We start from the raw sequence: 16,646 nt of genomic DNA, 5'->3' as shown, positions 1-16,646 counted from the left end.
CAATTTTCAAAACTTTGTGGAAGCATGCCAAATTGTGGTGTATTTCATATTATTTCCCATTATTGGTGCTGCTCTTTTTGTCGGATTATATATTTGTTCCTGTTCATTCTACACATCACCCATGATAGATGTTATTCTTCTTTTTCTTATTTTTATTCATATTCTGACAATTACAATGATAAAGCATGCTGATGGGAGACCTTTCAGTCCATAATAAAGGGTAATGTTTATTTTAAAATGCTTTTATGTACACTCCAGGGCTTTAGGTGTTAAAAGAAGTATGAGAATTGTTCACCCCCAGCCTATATTAGAAATATTCCAGTTCAAGTGAACAAGTAAGATTAATTTAATGGCACTGTGTAGAAAAAATAAAAGTGAAAGCTCATTTGTACATCCATTTTCCATCCCATGTGATTATTAGCATATAAATATTGACAGTGATGCATTTCAGCTCGTAATATATGGGGCACATAGTACCCAGGAAATGGTATCCACAATCTCAGTGCTCTCAGAAACCCATGTAACATTTAATTTTGCCACCTTGTGCTTTGAGGTTAAATGGACAAGTTTTTGTATAGTATTCACCAAATTGATCTAATTGTATACAGGAATAGAGCTGTGCTCATAGGGTCCTGTCTTATTCTCTTGATCCAGGTTAGGCTATAACATAGTGCAGTATGCATTATGAATGCTCATTATCATCATTAATTGATAATAGTTTAACTTATTCATATTCAAAATAAAAAATCTATATACTTCTCATACTTGATTATTCTCTATACTATTCAGATAGTGCAGCAACATTGTTATGATTCAAATTTATAGACAAAATTATTGTAAGCACTGGGCACTTTGGAAGATTATGGATGTCCATAATGCTGCATGAAACAAATTCTATTCCAGTTTTGATTGTTGTTCCTTTAGGTATTTTGTGAACATATTATGGTGAGACCATTAAGGAAGGCAAGGTTATTCACGAGAAGAGACGAGATACCATATATATCTTAGACAAGTCAATGGTAGATTTGAGGTTATGAGTCAGGAATATATTGTTCTGTAATAAGTTGAAAGTTTTTTGTTTAGAAATGTTGGATTCAGATTTACCTGAAGATTTTAGTGTTCTAAATTTCTGAAAAATATGTCTGTGTAGGTACAGAGTGTTTGTGTGTGTAAGAGTATTTGTGTGCCTGTGTATATATGTGCATAGTATATGATGCATGGTTTTGCATTAGGTTGTTGGTGAAGGGTATCTGTATCTTCAGATTTTTATAGGAATGCCAAGGAAACATTGAAGTGTATGTGTGTGTGTGTGTGTATGTATATATATATATAAATATATATATATATATAATTGTGTGTGTGTGTGTATATATATATAAATATATATATATATATACTTTTTCTCTTGCCCTTTTGCCAGCAACCTTATTTTTTTTCTTATAGGAATGCCAAATAGGCATTGAATTGTCATTCTTTTATCTTTTGTGCTTTTTTCCTGATGACTTAGTTTCATTTTGTTATTTTTGTGTGTCAATGTAGTATTATGAAGAACTTCTCCATAAAGAGCAGTGAAAGAAAGAAATACAAGTTTTGGTGTCTTTAAAAAAAAATTCACTCAAGTGGTTGGAGATTTTTATACATCCTTCATAATTATAAAAGAAATAAACTATGAACCATATACATTTTTATGTATGGAAGAATTTAGTTCCTTCTAGACTCATCATGTTGCTCAAGGAGGACCCTTTAGAAGGTGGATTGGGGTTTTATAAAATTGCTCTGGAGGAGCTGTGGATATTTGTTTGAGGGTGTAGAATTATAACACCTTTATAGGATTTAAGAAACCAAGACCATGACTGGTTCTGATAGGGATAAATGGGTGCATTGGAAGTGGAGAGATGAAAGGGTGAATAGAGACGTTTAAGTGGGTAAGAGTAGGAGAGTGAGGATTGGGGAAATACACAGTTTGCTTCAACATACACCTGATTTTTATGTAATGGAAATGAGAAAGATGAAAGGGTAAATGAACATTTAAAGACCTGAATGTTTTGGAGTATAGTTTTACGAATGCAAGACTGAAGAGTTGTTCAAAGAAGGATGGTTATGCAGACCTTAAATGGAATGAAGTTGAGAGTAAAAGGGCAATAGAAGTAGGATCACTTGTAAAGATAATATCAGTAATGACAAAAGTGAAATGGAACAAAAAAGCAAGTAGCAGTTAAACCTTGGGAAGAGATTAAAGAATGTAAAGGGATGTGAATACTCAAAGGTGTTGAGCATGAGGTTATTAGAAAGGACATAAGAGTTGCCTTTATACTAAGGAGAGGATAGGAACTAAGAGAAATGAGATGATTAAAGAAGACATTGATTAGTGTGTGTGTGTCAGGTTTTGGAGACTGCAAAAGTAATTTTTAGGACTTTAAATGCTGGAGAATATGGTGAACAGGTTGATGGGAAAATACAGATTGGCTGGCAGTCATAGGGTTAGGGGAAACTGTTGTAAGGAAAGATGGATGTAGGTAATACATTTCTTTTTTGTAAAGAAAATTATGAATGAGTACATGTATACCAAGGAAAGTTCAAGAGGTACTGTTAGATTGTGTTTAAAGTTGGGAGGAGGATAATAGGAATGTGAAAGTAATGGGAGAGGTAAGAGGAGTGTTAATTGACAAAGAAATAAATCAAAGATTGAATAGATGGACTGCATGGAAATGGAAATATATAAATCGGTATGGATATTATGAAAAAGGTGAGACATGCAGGAAGAAAACAGGTGTCAATGATGAGGTGGAGAGTAGTACAAAGTGGAAAAAATAAATGAGACTTAACTAGCTAAGTGCAGTAAAGAAATGTGACATGGAAAATTTATGTACAAAGGAGGATTAAAAGAGTGTTAGTGGAGGAAGTGTGTGTTAGGGAATAAGGTATTTTAAACTAAGGTAGAAATGGGGAGGAAAATGTAGTATGTTAAGAAAAAAATTGTGGATAATTCAGAATGAGAAAAGAGCATTAGGAAGGCCACATTATAAGGAAAGTAAGTTATGAGTGAAATGAAGGATGAAGAAAGCAAGTTTAGAGGTAGAAAAGAATATTCTTTTCCCATCTTTCCAGACATCTGTGTGGAAGTTATGAAAGTAAATTGGATGGAATTGGGGAGGACAGGTGTATAGGGTAGGGAAATAGGAAAGGATGTGGAAGAGAGGAGGTGCAAAAGTGGGCTGAAACTACTGGAATGGATGTAATGATAGGTCAGTTATTATAGAAAAATTTCAACCATTTATGATAGCCTATTTCAAAATGAAGAGGAAAGGGTTTGTTTTTAAGTTATTAACTGCATATCTATCCCTCATTGAACTATTATTAAGACTTCATCACTCACTTTTTATCCAGTTTTTATGACATTTTCTTCTTGCATTAAATATGTTTCTCTTTAAACATTTTATACTTAGATATTTTCTCACAATCTCCATTGGCACATTTTGCATTTTTACCCAGTAGTTTGGAGTGTGATGAAGCAAACCACACTTCCCTATTGTTTACCTCTCATCTCCATCACTAGGTTTCCCTCAATTTCTCCTCCATGTCTCACCTCTCCTCTTCTTACACACCCGCCAAAAATGGACCTGGTGTATTTGTAAATTCATATCCAAAAAGGAAACAAAGATGAAATAAAACTTGGTAGAAAGTACTCTACATTGGTTTGGACCACCACACTAGTGAAGAAAGATCTGAATGTAAACCTAACACTTAAGTAAGCACTAATTATGTATTATTGTGCAAGTAACACTTGGTACCCATGTTCTGTTCTGCCAAAGTCATCATGAAAAGGTATAGGTGAGGTAACAGTGTGTTTGGCTGGTGGCTGTGCAGTAAAAAATGAGGAAGAGGGAATAAAGTGAACAGAATTAAAGCTTTTAATTAGGAGCTTGGGAAACATTTACTACCAAAAATGTAGTCATCTTTCCCAGTCATTTTAATGGCTCATCTTTGCTGATGAAGGAATTTACTGGTCATGTGAAACTTGACAACGTTTTGTGCTGATATCAAAGCCTCAACCAACTTGTACCACCTGACTTGGAGTGGTCTTTTTCTTGTGTAATGGAAGAGACAAACTAAGTAGAAAAAAAGTTCATGTTCTGTTCACTGGAAAAAAGAAGTATTACAAGATAAAAGAAGCTTCATAGCAGCTGACATCAACAATATCATCATCATCATTAAAAGAAAGAGGAACTAGAACATGATCTTGAATGGTAATGCAAGATTTTTTTATGGACATACACCCACTTAACAAAATGGTACTCCAAGTAGCAGATAATAGATTTCAAGTACAGACCAAGGAAGGAGACAAAACATCAAGATATTATACATTGATAATGGTAAAATGTTTGATGTAGTGTGATCTAAGTGTCTAGAAGAATGGTAAGAGATCAGTAATTGTTAAGTAAAAAGCCAGGTAAAGTAAGACTGGAAAGACATTGTGTGACTTTATTGTGGCTCTGGTGAGGATTTTAACATGGAATAGTATTGCATGAATAGTTTGAATTCAGCAGTGGCTTGTTAGGTAGAGCATAAGGAGAATGAGGCATACTTGGGATTTAGAATGGTGGGATGTCTTCCTGTAGACTAAGAGAAAGGCATTAAGTTGACACTAAAGGATAAAAGGGGTAGATTTTGTGTAAGAATCTGTTAGAAATTTGATATAACAATACAGAGCATAAAATTTATTTAAACTAAACCAATCATTTAAGGAAAAGAACCTCTAATGGCATACCAAGTGGTACCATATGAAAAGAAAAGAAAGAAAGAAAGAAAGAAAAAAAAAAAAATATATATATATATATATATATATATATGTATGTATGTATGTATATATATATATGTGTGTGTGTGTAATAAAACCACTTGGAAAATAAAATTAAAGGTGACCGAATGTTTTTCGTCTATTAGACATTTTCAAAGGTACAGAGTGAGGTAGCAGTGACATTATATATACAAAAGAAGATTAGGGGGGAATTAGGACAGGTCCAATAGTGACCTCACTCTCTCAGCACTGCCGGACGTTTGACCCAGCTACTGTCAACAATTTTATATGTTCCAAAGTTATCTAATTTATACATTCCCATACTCATATTCATGTTTTCAAATGAAGCTTTTATATAACATGATTCTATGATATTCCTCTCCTTAATGTCCTAAAGACAATTTTCTTTGTGTTATCCCAATCAGTGCAATGATAAAAATCCCTTAAATGCAAAAACAACCCACTTGAAACTTGCCCTGTTCTGATGTTATATTTATGTTGGTTTATTCTCAATATGTTGGTTTGTCCAACATAAAAAAAGGTACAATTTTTGCAAGGGATACTATAAACACAGCCTTCATTACAAGCAGGTGAATTTTTAACCAACCTGTTTTTAACAGTGTTGTTATTTTTAAAGACAACTTGGACACCAAATTTATTAAAAGTACGAGTTAAACTAACAAAATTTTGATAAAAAGGGAGGGTTAAAATATTCTTAAAACTGAATTGATGATTATCAGTAAGATTATAAAAAGATTTCTTTGCTGTGTTTTGAGCTACGTCAATTAAGTGTTTTGGGTATTTTAATTTATTACCAATGTCATAAATGGTTTCAATTTCTTGGTCTAAAAATTCTGGGCAACAAATTCTAAAGGCCCTTAGAAACATTGAGGTGAATACTAATACTTTAGTCTTTAGATGGTGATAACAATAATAATGAATATAAGAAAGGACATTGGTTGGTTTCCTGTAAACATCTAATTTAAACTTATTACCAAATCTATAAATCATAACATCCAAAAAGGGGAGACTATTGTTCTTTTCAATTTCTTTTGTAAATTTAATTGATGACATTGGTAAATTTAATTAATGACATTGGTAATAAATTGAAATATCCAAAACACTTAATTGATGTAGCTCAAAACACAGCAAAGAAATCTCTTTATAGTCTTACTGATAATCATCGATTCAGTTTTAAGAATATTTTAACCCTCCCTTTTCATCAAAATTTTGTTAGTTTAACTCATACTTTTAATAAATTTGGTGTCCAAGTTGTCTTTAAAAATAACAACACTGTTAAAAACAGGTTGATTAAAAATTCACCTGCTTGTAATGAAGGCTGTGTTTATAGTATCCCTTGCAAAAATTGTAACTTTAATTATATTGGACAAACAGGCAAGGATTTAGAATTGAGAATAAACCAACATTAATATAACATCAGAACAGGGCAAGCTTCAAGTGGGTTGTTTTTGCATTTAAGGGATTTTAATCATTGCATTGATTGGGATAACACAAAGAAAATTGTCTTAAGTAAGGACATTAAGGAGAGGAATATCATAGAATCATGTTATATAAAAGCTTCATTTGAGAACAACATAAATATGAGTATGGGAATGTATAAGTTAGATAACTTTGGAACATATAAAATTGTTGACAGTAGCTGGGTCAAACGTCCGGCAGTGCTGAGAGAGTGAGGTCACTATTGGACCTGTCCTAATTCCCCCTAATGTGCTTCTTTTGTATATATAATGTCACTGCTACCTTACTCTGTACCTTTGAAAATGTCTTAAATAGACGAAAACATTTGGTCACCTTTCATTTTATTTTCCAAGTGGTTTTATTACACATTTTGTGAATCACGTGTTTTTGGGATTTATTCACATGTATTTACCTAGTTGTATTTTACAGGAAGGGGAGCTATGCTTGTGGTGTCCAGTCTTCATGTCTCATTTTATCTAAACTATTTTTAAATTCATGTATTGTGTTTGCACACACCACTTTCTCGTCTAACTTGTTCCAACTGTCTATTACTCTGTGAGGAAAGCTGTTCTTTTTCAGATCTCTTCTATAGCTGTCTTTCTTGATTTTCTTTCTGTGTCCTATTGTATTTCTATCATCCCATTTTATTAGATTCTCTCTATCAATAATTTCTACGCCTTTCATGATTCTGTAAATAGCTATCAAATCTCCTCTCTTCTTTGCTCTAGTGTCTGTAGCTCAAGTTTTGCTAGTCTCTCTTCATATGATAGTTTTGAGAGTGTTGGTGCCAATTTTGTAATTGCTCTTTGTATTCTTTCAATTTTATTTATACATTTTTTTGTACTTGGTGACCACATCGTTGCTGCATATTCCAATATTGGTCTTATCAGAGTGATTAGAATTTTCTTCACCATTTCCTCATCCAGGTATATAAATGCCACTTTGATTGTTCTTATTAAATTATAAGTTTCTCCAAAAATCTTATTTATATGTTTCTCAGGTGACATATTATTCATAACAATGACTCCCAGGTCCTTCTCATTTTCTACTTTTTTTATTCCTTCTTCTCCCAATTTATATGATCCTGTTATTCTGTTTTTGCTGTTTCCAAATTCCATTATACTACACTTTTTAGTGTTGAACTCCATCTCCCACTCCATCTCCTACTCCATTCCCATACTTTATTTAGATCACTCTGTAGATCTTCTTCCATGTTCACTTTTTTTAATAGTTTTGTATCATCTGCAAAGAAGCTCATATAACTTTCAATTTCTTCATCCATATCATTAATATATATAGCAAACATTATTGGGGCCAGAACAGTTCTTTGTGGAACACCGCTTATTACTTCATCTCATTTTGAGTGTTTGTCTCTTATCACTACTCTCATTTTTCTTTCTTGCAAAAAGTCTTCCATCCATTTAAGCAGTTTGCCCTGTATCCCTCCTTCAGTTTCTAATTTCTTAATCAACTTCTTATGTGGTACTTTGTCAAAAGCTTTTTTTAGGTCTAGAAATGCACAATCAGTCCATCCATCTCTTTTTTGTATTATATCTGTTAGCCTTGAATAGAAACATATTAAATTGGTGATGCATGATCGTCCTTGTCTGAATCCAAATTGCCTTGGATTTAGCACTTTTTTTTTCTAAATATTCTTTCACAAATGTTTGCTATTGTACTTGTTAGAGAGACTGGTCTATAGTTGGTAGGGTCTTCTTTATTTCCCCCTTTATATATAGGTACTATATTTGCTTTTTTCCAATCTTCTGGAATTTTTCCTTCTTTCAAGGAACTGCTTATTATGCTATGTATTTTGTCTGCCAGTTCATTCCTGCATTCTTTCAAAATCCAGTTGTTATTTCATCTGGACATACTTTTCCACTCCTTTTTTTTTTTATAAATTTTTGTCAAAATATTCCATTTCTCTTCCACTGTTGTTTCTTCTTTGTATATTCCTTCCCAGTTTTCTTTTTGAAAGAATTCTCTTATTTTATCAAAGTTTGTTTTTTCATACATCATTCTTCCTTTTCTATATTGTTAATTTCTTTTCATGTATTTTTCCTCATTTAGTTCCAGTTCAATCAATATGTGGTCACTTTTACTTATTGGTGTTTTATATTCAATCTTTTACACTATTCTAGGTTCAGATGTGATTATTAAGTCTAGTCTCGATGGTTCTTCATTTCTATACCTAGTGTTCTCCAGAATCCACTGTGTCATTGTATGTTCAATAATCATCTCGAGTAGAACATTTCCCCATGAGCCGTCTCCACTCATCTCTTCCCAGCAGACTTCTTTGCAATTAAAGTCGCCCATCATAACTATTCTTCCATCATCTTCCATTATCTTATTTAATGTTATCCTTGTGTCTTCTAACATACTTTTATGTTCACTCTCTTCCCACGAGGCTGTTTTTGGAGGCACATAATTTATCACGAACTTTCTGCTCTTCTTATCTCTGCCTTCCACTTCGATCATAATCATCTCTACTGTATTCTTTCCATATGTGACACACCTCACGTTGATATCCTTCTTAGTCAGGAACATAACTCCACCCCCTTGTTTTATCTGTTTCTAATCCAATAATTATATGCATCATGTCCTACACTGTTGGGTGGTAGTAGACCTTTTAATTTCGTTTCTACAATTCCCATTATGTCCGGTTCTTTTTCCTTCAGATAATCATTCAGCTCATTCAATCCTGTTATTAATCCATCTATATTTGTGTAAGACACACTTAGTTTTCTGCTACTTCCATTGTATTCTCTGTTTCCCTTTTGTTTTTCTCTAGTATGTCGTATTTCCTTACTTTCATATTCACTACTCTCCAGTAGAATTTCTCTTTTTCTGACTATGTTCTGTTCTCGTTTTTTTCTTTAGCTTCATGTCTTTTCATTTTTTCCTCTCGTTACTCTTTATTCATTTCTCTTTTTATCCATACCTTTTTGTATTGTTCACTTGCTGCTAGTTTCCCTGTTTTTGCTAAGATATTCTCTGCCATCGTTTGTGACCTGAATTTAATCTTAATTGGTCTGGTCTTATCTGTACTATACTTTCCGAGTCTATACATCTTTTCAATTTGTTTCATGATTTCAGGTTCATCTTCCTGAACTAATTCTAGTAAACTGCTTACTTTTTCTTTTTCCTCATTGATTCTTGTGGTTCTATTTAGGTTATGTTTCTCTTCCATTCCTAATATAACTATACATTTCTTTTTATCTGCTAAGTCTCTTACTATATTCTCCTTCTGTCTCATCACTTTGATAACTGAGTCTTCAGTTTGTTCTTTCATTTGCTGTTTAATTATGTCAGTAAATGCAACTTTACTGTTTTCTTGGATTTTTTTTCCAACCCTGTGCTTCTTTTGCTATGGCCTCTTGTCTTTATTATTCCTCTTTAATTCCTCATTCTCATCTTTTACTTCTTTTAACTGTCTTTTTAATTCTTCTATTTCATTAGTTAAGTTTTTGTTTACCTTCTCTAGTTCTTCCAATTTTTCAACTCTCTGCGCAATCTTTGCTATGTTACTGAACCTAATCTCCCAATGTTTGGTCATTTGTTCAAGTTTTTCCTCTAGTCTTGCTAATCGGGGGAGGTTGGTATCTGCCCCCTCCTCATTAAATCCTTGGAAATTATTATCCTCACCTTCCATTGTGCTGCTCTTATCTATATTTCTAATCTTTACATTTTTGTTAATCCCTTCACCAAAATCATCGGTCCTTCTCTTGTTTACAAGACGCATGGCCTCCTGGACCAAGTCCTCCCCTTCCTCATTTCCTTCCATTTCCCTCAGTAATCCCTCCCCTTCTCCTTTTTTCTCACTTTCCCACTACACCACGAGCTATCCCCTTCCCTGTAAATACAATAAGGTACTTCCTTTGCGTTGAGATCCACGAAAATTTCACTTTTTCTTCAGAACTCCAATCTTCGCCGTCCATCCGACGAAAGTGTGTGTGTGTGTGTATAATATATATACATATACATATATATATATATATATATACCAAGGGCTTTTTCCCCCTTACAAGGGAGGTAGCCAAAGTAAAAAGGTTTCAGATAGCAAATACCTAACCCCATTGATAATGAGGGTATACTTTATGACATAGTTCTTTAATGGCATCCATAATGTTTCTTTTGCACATAGATATTTTACTAAAAGGGATAGGCAGTTTTATAAACATGTTTGTGGGTGATGTAATGCTATTGTAGGACCCCACCAAACCTATGTAAGTTGCAGAAGTGAAACCTGAAATTATAGATAAGTTCCTAAAGTTCCACACTAACAAATACATTGTGACTAAGATTGTGGAAACCAAATTATATTGAAAAGTGCATACAGTTTAGGTGAGGAAGAATTCAAGAAATTGGACAAAGGGGTCTTGTTGGTAATGATTGTTGCATGGGACCAATGATGTATACCTACAAATGGTGGTCATGTGAGATAGACATCAAGAGAATAACCTCCATCCTACGTTGTCACGAAACATGTCAACAATTTTACTTCCACCTGTAAGTACATCTTGGAAGAACTCTGTACCAGGTCCAAAATCATTATCAACTTCGAATTTCTTCTGCCTTTTTTACAACAGGAAAGCTGACAACTAATGACTGTGCCACCTGCTCCTCAAACTCCTACTAATACAGGCTGATAACAGAAATAATCTCGCACTAATACAGCATAACAACAGTTAAACATTTCCTCCTATAAATATCTGTAAGAAGATCCAAGAACTGTTATCAGCTGTTATAGAGATTGCAGTCCCACAGCAGCTAGCAACAGTCTTTGGATCCTCCTCAATATATTTCTTGGAAGAAACTTAGGATCAGTTGTATTTGTGTGGGTACTTGTGTGACTAGCAGGAGTGAAGCAGTTGTCAGTGTTCATCTCCTCTTATCTGATAAAGTGTATAGGGGGAATAGAAATTTATTTAGATCTTTGTGTCCTGAAAGGTAGTACTTCCAGATAGAGGAGGTATTGTTATGGGTTTGGAAGATACTAGGGAGATGAATCCCTCAGATGCCCATCTCACAGGAACACATCTAATAGGTATCCATTGTTCTTGTAAGTGGTCTTGCAAAAAGGACAATAATGCTGCCCATTTTCAGAACCTCACAATACCCACACCTCCTTCAGGAAGTGGAAGCCAAAGTTCATCCCAGAGAGATCTGTGGGAGGCCCTGAGAAATGTTGTCAGCCATTGTGGCACTGTGGGTTTTACAGGCAACAGTCGTTATTATTGTATATAAAAATATGACTATGTGTGTGTACTTAACTAGTTGTATTATACGGGAAGGGAGCTATGCTCATGGTGGCCCGTCTTTGTATCTTTCAGCATCAAGTTTTTTCGTAAAATCTTGAATAGTGTTTGCACACACCATTTCTTTATCTAGATTACTCCAGGTATCCAGCACTGTGTGGGATTTTTTTTTTTTTTTTTTTTTTTTTTTCCTCCAGATCTCTTCAATAGTTATCCTTTTTGAGTTTCCTTTAGTGTCCTCCTGTTTTTCCACTTCTTAGTAAATCATTCCTATCAAGGATTTCCATTCCTTTCATGATACTATAGATAGTAGATCACTTTCTCTTCTCTGCTCCAGTGTTGGTAGTTCCAATTTGGATAATCTTTGTATGTTAATTTGGAAAGAGCTGGTGCCACCTTTGTCATTGCTCTCTGTATTCTTTCTAATTTCTTTATATTCTTTTTACTACTGGGTGTTCATAGTGTTGCTATGGTCTTATTAATGTAATATTTTTCTAATAATTTCTTCATCTTTGTCGTTGCTCTTTGAATTCTTTCTAGTTTCTTTATATTCTTTTTAGTATTGGGTGTCCAGTGTTGCAGCATACTCCAATCTTGGTCTTATCAATGTAACTAATATTTTCTTTACCATTTCTTCATCCAAATAGTCAAAGACTATCTTGTGTACCCTTGTATTTCTATTGTCCCATTTAAGCACATCATCCCTGTCAAGGATTTCCATCCCTTTGATAATTCTATATATGGATATCAAATTGCCTCTTTCTCTTCTTTGTTCCAGAGTTAATATTGTTAGTTTTTCTAATCTTTGTTCATATGTCAGCATACTGAATGTTGATGCCATCTTTGTTAGTGCTCTTTGAATTCTTTCTAGTTTATGTTTTATTTTTGTACTGGGTGACCATAGTGTCGCTGCATACTCTAATTTTGGTCTTATCAGTGTAACTAGGATTTTCTTCACCATCTCCTCATCCATGTGTGTGTGTGTATATATGTATATATATATATATATATGTATATATGAGTATATATATATATGTGTGTGTATATATATATATATATATATATGTATATATATATATATACATATATTTATATATATATATACATATATTTATATATATATATACATATATTTATATACATATATATATATATATATATATATATATATATATATATATATATATATATATACAGTCGAACTTCGAAAGCCCGGACTAATTGGGGGGAAGGGTGGTCTGGTCATGCCAAACGTCCAGTCATCGAAAATATCTCCCTAACACCTGTAGATTTTCATAGCGGTATACGTATAGGTAATGTATGATATGGCATAGAAACACATAAGAATAATACTCTCACACTGTAATAATAATACTGTAATAGTAATGCTATAATATTAATAATTCTGTAATAATAACTGTAATACAGGCATGTAAATGTACTTTATATACATTGTACTGTACTGTATTTTTTATTATGTACACTGTAAATATCGGAAGGTATGCACGTGGGACAGTGGTGGCAGCCAGGGTTGCCGCGTTTTCCACCCTGCCGTGTAGAAATGGAGTGTTGCCATACCGGGGCATATATTTTTCTCGGGCGTGTGCAGACTTTCATAGCAAGATATACTTGTCAAACTTTGACAAAATGTTGGTTCTAGTTTTTTTATTCTTGAATGTATATAAGGTCCCCATACCCTGACATATTCAGTAAGATATATATATATATATATATATATATTTTTATCGCTTAAAAAAAAGCTGAAACTTTAGCGTAGAATTTTTTCTACACGGTAAAAACAATTTTTTTTGGGCATAGTATTTTATAAATAACACAATTACCAATAAAAGTCATATTTTGATGTACCATTTATTATTTGATAACTAGTTCTATGATTTTTAAACAAAAGTTTGAGTTTTTTAACGTTTTTAACAGCCCGCTGATATAGAAAAAATTTCCTCATGTCCTTGTGCAGTTGCCACATGCCGCTATTTTACTACGTTTTGGTACAAAATTCTACGAAACGGCAGCCCTGGTGGTGGCTTGACTGGGCCGGGTTTGAGTACACGTGTACGGCCGTCGCTGCCACCTACCGGACAAATAGGGAACTTTGCTTGAAAAGTCCGCCCTTTGTTCATTTCAACCGGTCATACGAGGGTCCGGGCATTCCGGTACCGGGCTTTCGAGGTTCGCTTGTATAAATATATATATATATATATATATATATGTGTATGTATATATATATATGTATATATATATATGTATATATATATGTGTGTGTGAAACCCCTTGTTTTTTTTATATGCTTAGGAATAAAACTGTTGACACCAAAGGCAAAAAGACGATTTTGGTCAAAAGTACAGGTCATGAAAAGACCAAGTTCACAGTTGTGCTAAGTTGCCTCGCAGACGGAACGAAATTAAAACCAATGGTTATATTTAGAAGAAAAACCATGCCAAAAATGAAGTTTCCTCCAGGTGTTTATGTCCATGTACATGAAAACGGTTGGATGGATGAAGGTGGGGTCCATTTATGGATCGACAAGGTATGGAATAGGCGTCCAGGAGGTTTACGAAATGAAAGGAGCTTGTTAGTGTGGGACATGTCAGATGCGAAAAAAAAACATAATAATAATAAGATAATAAATAGAAACTATAATAATGTAAATACCAAATAAAATACACAAATAAATGCATTGGTATAGTTAAATAATATAAAAAAAGGTAAATAGTACATAATAATAAATTGACATATAACTAATAATAAATGAAAATCAAACAGACAAATGATAACAAAACAAAAACAAATAATATAAAATAAATTATAATCATTACAGCATCTTGCTTAGGTGTTTCTCTAAATTATTCTTAAAGCTTCGAACTGAACTACATTGCACTACCTGTGCAGGAAGTTTATTCCATTCATTAATTACACGGCAAAGTTGTTTCTACCTACTTCCAAATTGAATCTATTTCTGGACAGATTGAGACCATTGTTTCTTGTCTGATTCTCATTCAATGTGAAAATTTTGTCAATTTTGATGTCAATTCCCTTTAGAATCTTAAAGACCTGTATCAAGTCACCTCTGAGTCTATGCTTTTTTAGGGAAAACAGATTCATATGTTTTAGTCGATTTTCGTATGATTTATTTTTTATATTTGGAATCAGTTTTGTGACTTGCTGTTGTACTTTTTCCAGTCTGTCAATGTCTTTAATGAGATTCGGTGACCATACGGAAACAGCATATTCCAAATGTGGACGAACTAATGATTTATATAGCTTGACGTCAAGGTTTGATAGGTGTTCTAATATTTCTTTTTGTGTTATTGTTATCTCGCTCCTGGGGGGAGATCGCCTTTCATTACCTTTGTCCCCATATTGTGCTTTCTCTCTAGTGAAGACAGATTTGAAGTGATTATGCATGACTTCAGCCGTTTCTAATTCTTCTGTGTATTCTATATTCCCTTGGCGTAGTTTCACCATTTCCTGCTTGTTTTTAAGTTTGCCATTCACGTATCGATAGAATAGCTTGGGTTGCTCTCTGCATTTATCTATAATATCCTTCCCATGGTTCCCTTTTTCCTCTCTTCTCACTTTAACATACTCATTTCTATAGTTTAGACTTGCCATTTTTGAGTTTATTTGATCTTTTCTCCACCTTTTCCAAGCTCTGTCCCTTCTGTCTTTTGCCTCACTGCACCTTTTGTTGAACCAGCATTTAATGTGTGTGTGTGTGTGTGTATATATATATATATATATACAGTATATATATATATGTGTATATATATGTGTATATGTATATATATATGTATATATATATATATGTATATATGTGTATATATATATGTATATATGTGTATATATATATGTATATGTATGTGTATATATATATATATATATATATATATATATAAATGTATAGTTAAGGAAAATGGAGAAAAGTGGGAGGTGAGCCAGCTGTTGTTTGCGGACGACACTGCGCTTGTGGCAGGATCAGAGGAGGGATTGAGGAAGTTGGTGACAGAGTTTGGGAGAGTGTGTGATAGAAGAAAGCTGAAGATAAATGTGGGTAAAAGTAAGGTGATGAGATGTACAAGGGGTGAAAGTGGAAGTAATCTGGAAGTGAGCATTAGGGGAGAGCAACTGGAGGAAGTGGATAGTTTTAGATATTTGGGTGCAAATGTGGCAGGAAAAGGTGGAGTGAAGGAGGAGGTAGAATGTAGATTGAGAGAAGCGAGTAAATGCCTTGGTGGATTAAAAAGTGTAATGAGTAATAGAAATTTGGGAATGGATGCTAAGAGGAGACTGTATGAAGGAGTGATTGTGCCAACAGCACTGTATGGAGCAGAAACATGGAACATAAGAGGAAGAGAGAAGGAACTTGAATGTGTTTGAGATGAAGTGTCTGAGAAGTATGATGGGGGTTACTAGGCTAGATAAAGTGAGAAATGAGGTGAGGAGGAGAACAGGGGTGGAAAGGGAGCTGGGAGATAGGGTTGATGAAAGAGTATTAGGATGGTTTGGACACATGGAAAGAATGAGTGAAGAAAGACTAGTAAAGGAGGTATGGAAGGCAGATGTGGAGGGAGTGAACATGAAGGGACGTCCTAGGATGAGAAGGATGGATGGGGTGAAGGGGGCTTTGGGGAAGAGGGGAATGTCTGTTGAGGAAGGACGGGAGAGGACAGAAGACAGGGGTGAATGGAGAATGGTTGTATATAGAAAATGTTGTGATACATGAGGTGGAATAGACGGGGGAATGGGGGGTGAGGTAGTGTGTGTGAGCAAAAATTTTGACGCAGCCCGAAGGGATTTCTCCCCGTCCTCTCCTTTATATGGGGGGACGGTGAGGGGGGGTCGCCGATTTAATGAAGCGGCCTTGCTGTGGATGTGCTGTGTCTTGCGACACTGCTTCTGACCCAGGGCAGTGGACAGGGTGCAGGGATGACCCGTCATCTAGGAGGTGCTAAGTTGGGAGGGAGGGTGGAGGGGTGTGGAGTGTTTTCGGGGATGGAATGGGTGGGAATGATTTTATGCCTTGTCCTTTTTGGCTACCTCCCTGGTAAGGGGAAAAAAGTCTTGGTATATGTATGTATGTATATATATATATA

General features: G+C 34.3%; 1 protein-coding gene across 19 annotated transcripts in view; it reads left to right on the top strand.

Moving 5' to 3' along the window:
• The window catches only part of LOC143024084 (uncharacterized), a 444,302-nt gene that overhangs the window by 140,340 nt on the left and 287,316 nt on the right, over positions 1 to 16,646 (top strand). The window contains exon 6 of one of the 19 annotated variants that reach the window (XM_076182942.1): positions 259 to 658. The exons of the other annotated variants lie outside the window; for them this stretch is intronic. Within the exon in view, the coding sequence (XP_076039057.1) occupies positions 259 to 266 (8 nt within the window). The 3' untranslated portion in view covers positions 267 to 658. Of the gene's footprint in view, positions 1 to 258; positions 659 to 16,646 lie in introns of those variants that run through there. 19 annotated transcript variants of the gene reach the window in all.

The sequence above is a fragment of the Oratosquilla oratoria genome, chromosome 3, assembly GCF_046742065.1.
Source record: "Oratosquilla oratoria isolate Oo_2021 chromosome 3, ASM4674206v1, whole genome shotgun sequence".
Taxonomy (NCBI): Eukaryota; Metazoa; Arthropoda; class Malacostraca; order Stomatopoda; family Squillidae; genus Oratosquilla; species Oratosquilla oratoria.
The sequence above is the reverse complement of the archived record's forward strand: the minus strand, read 5'-3'. Positions and strand labels throughout refer to the sequence as shown.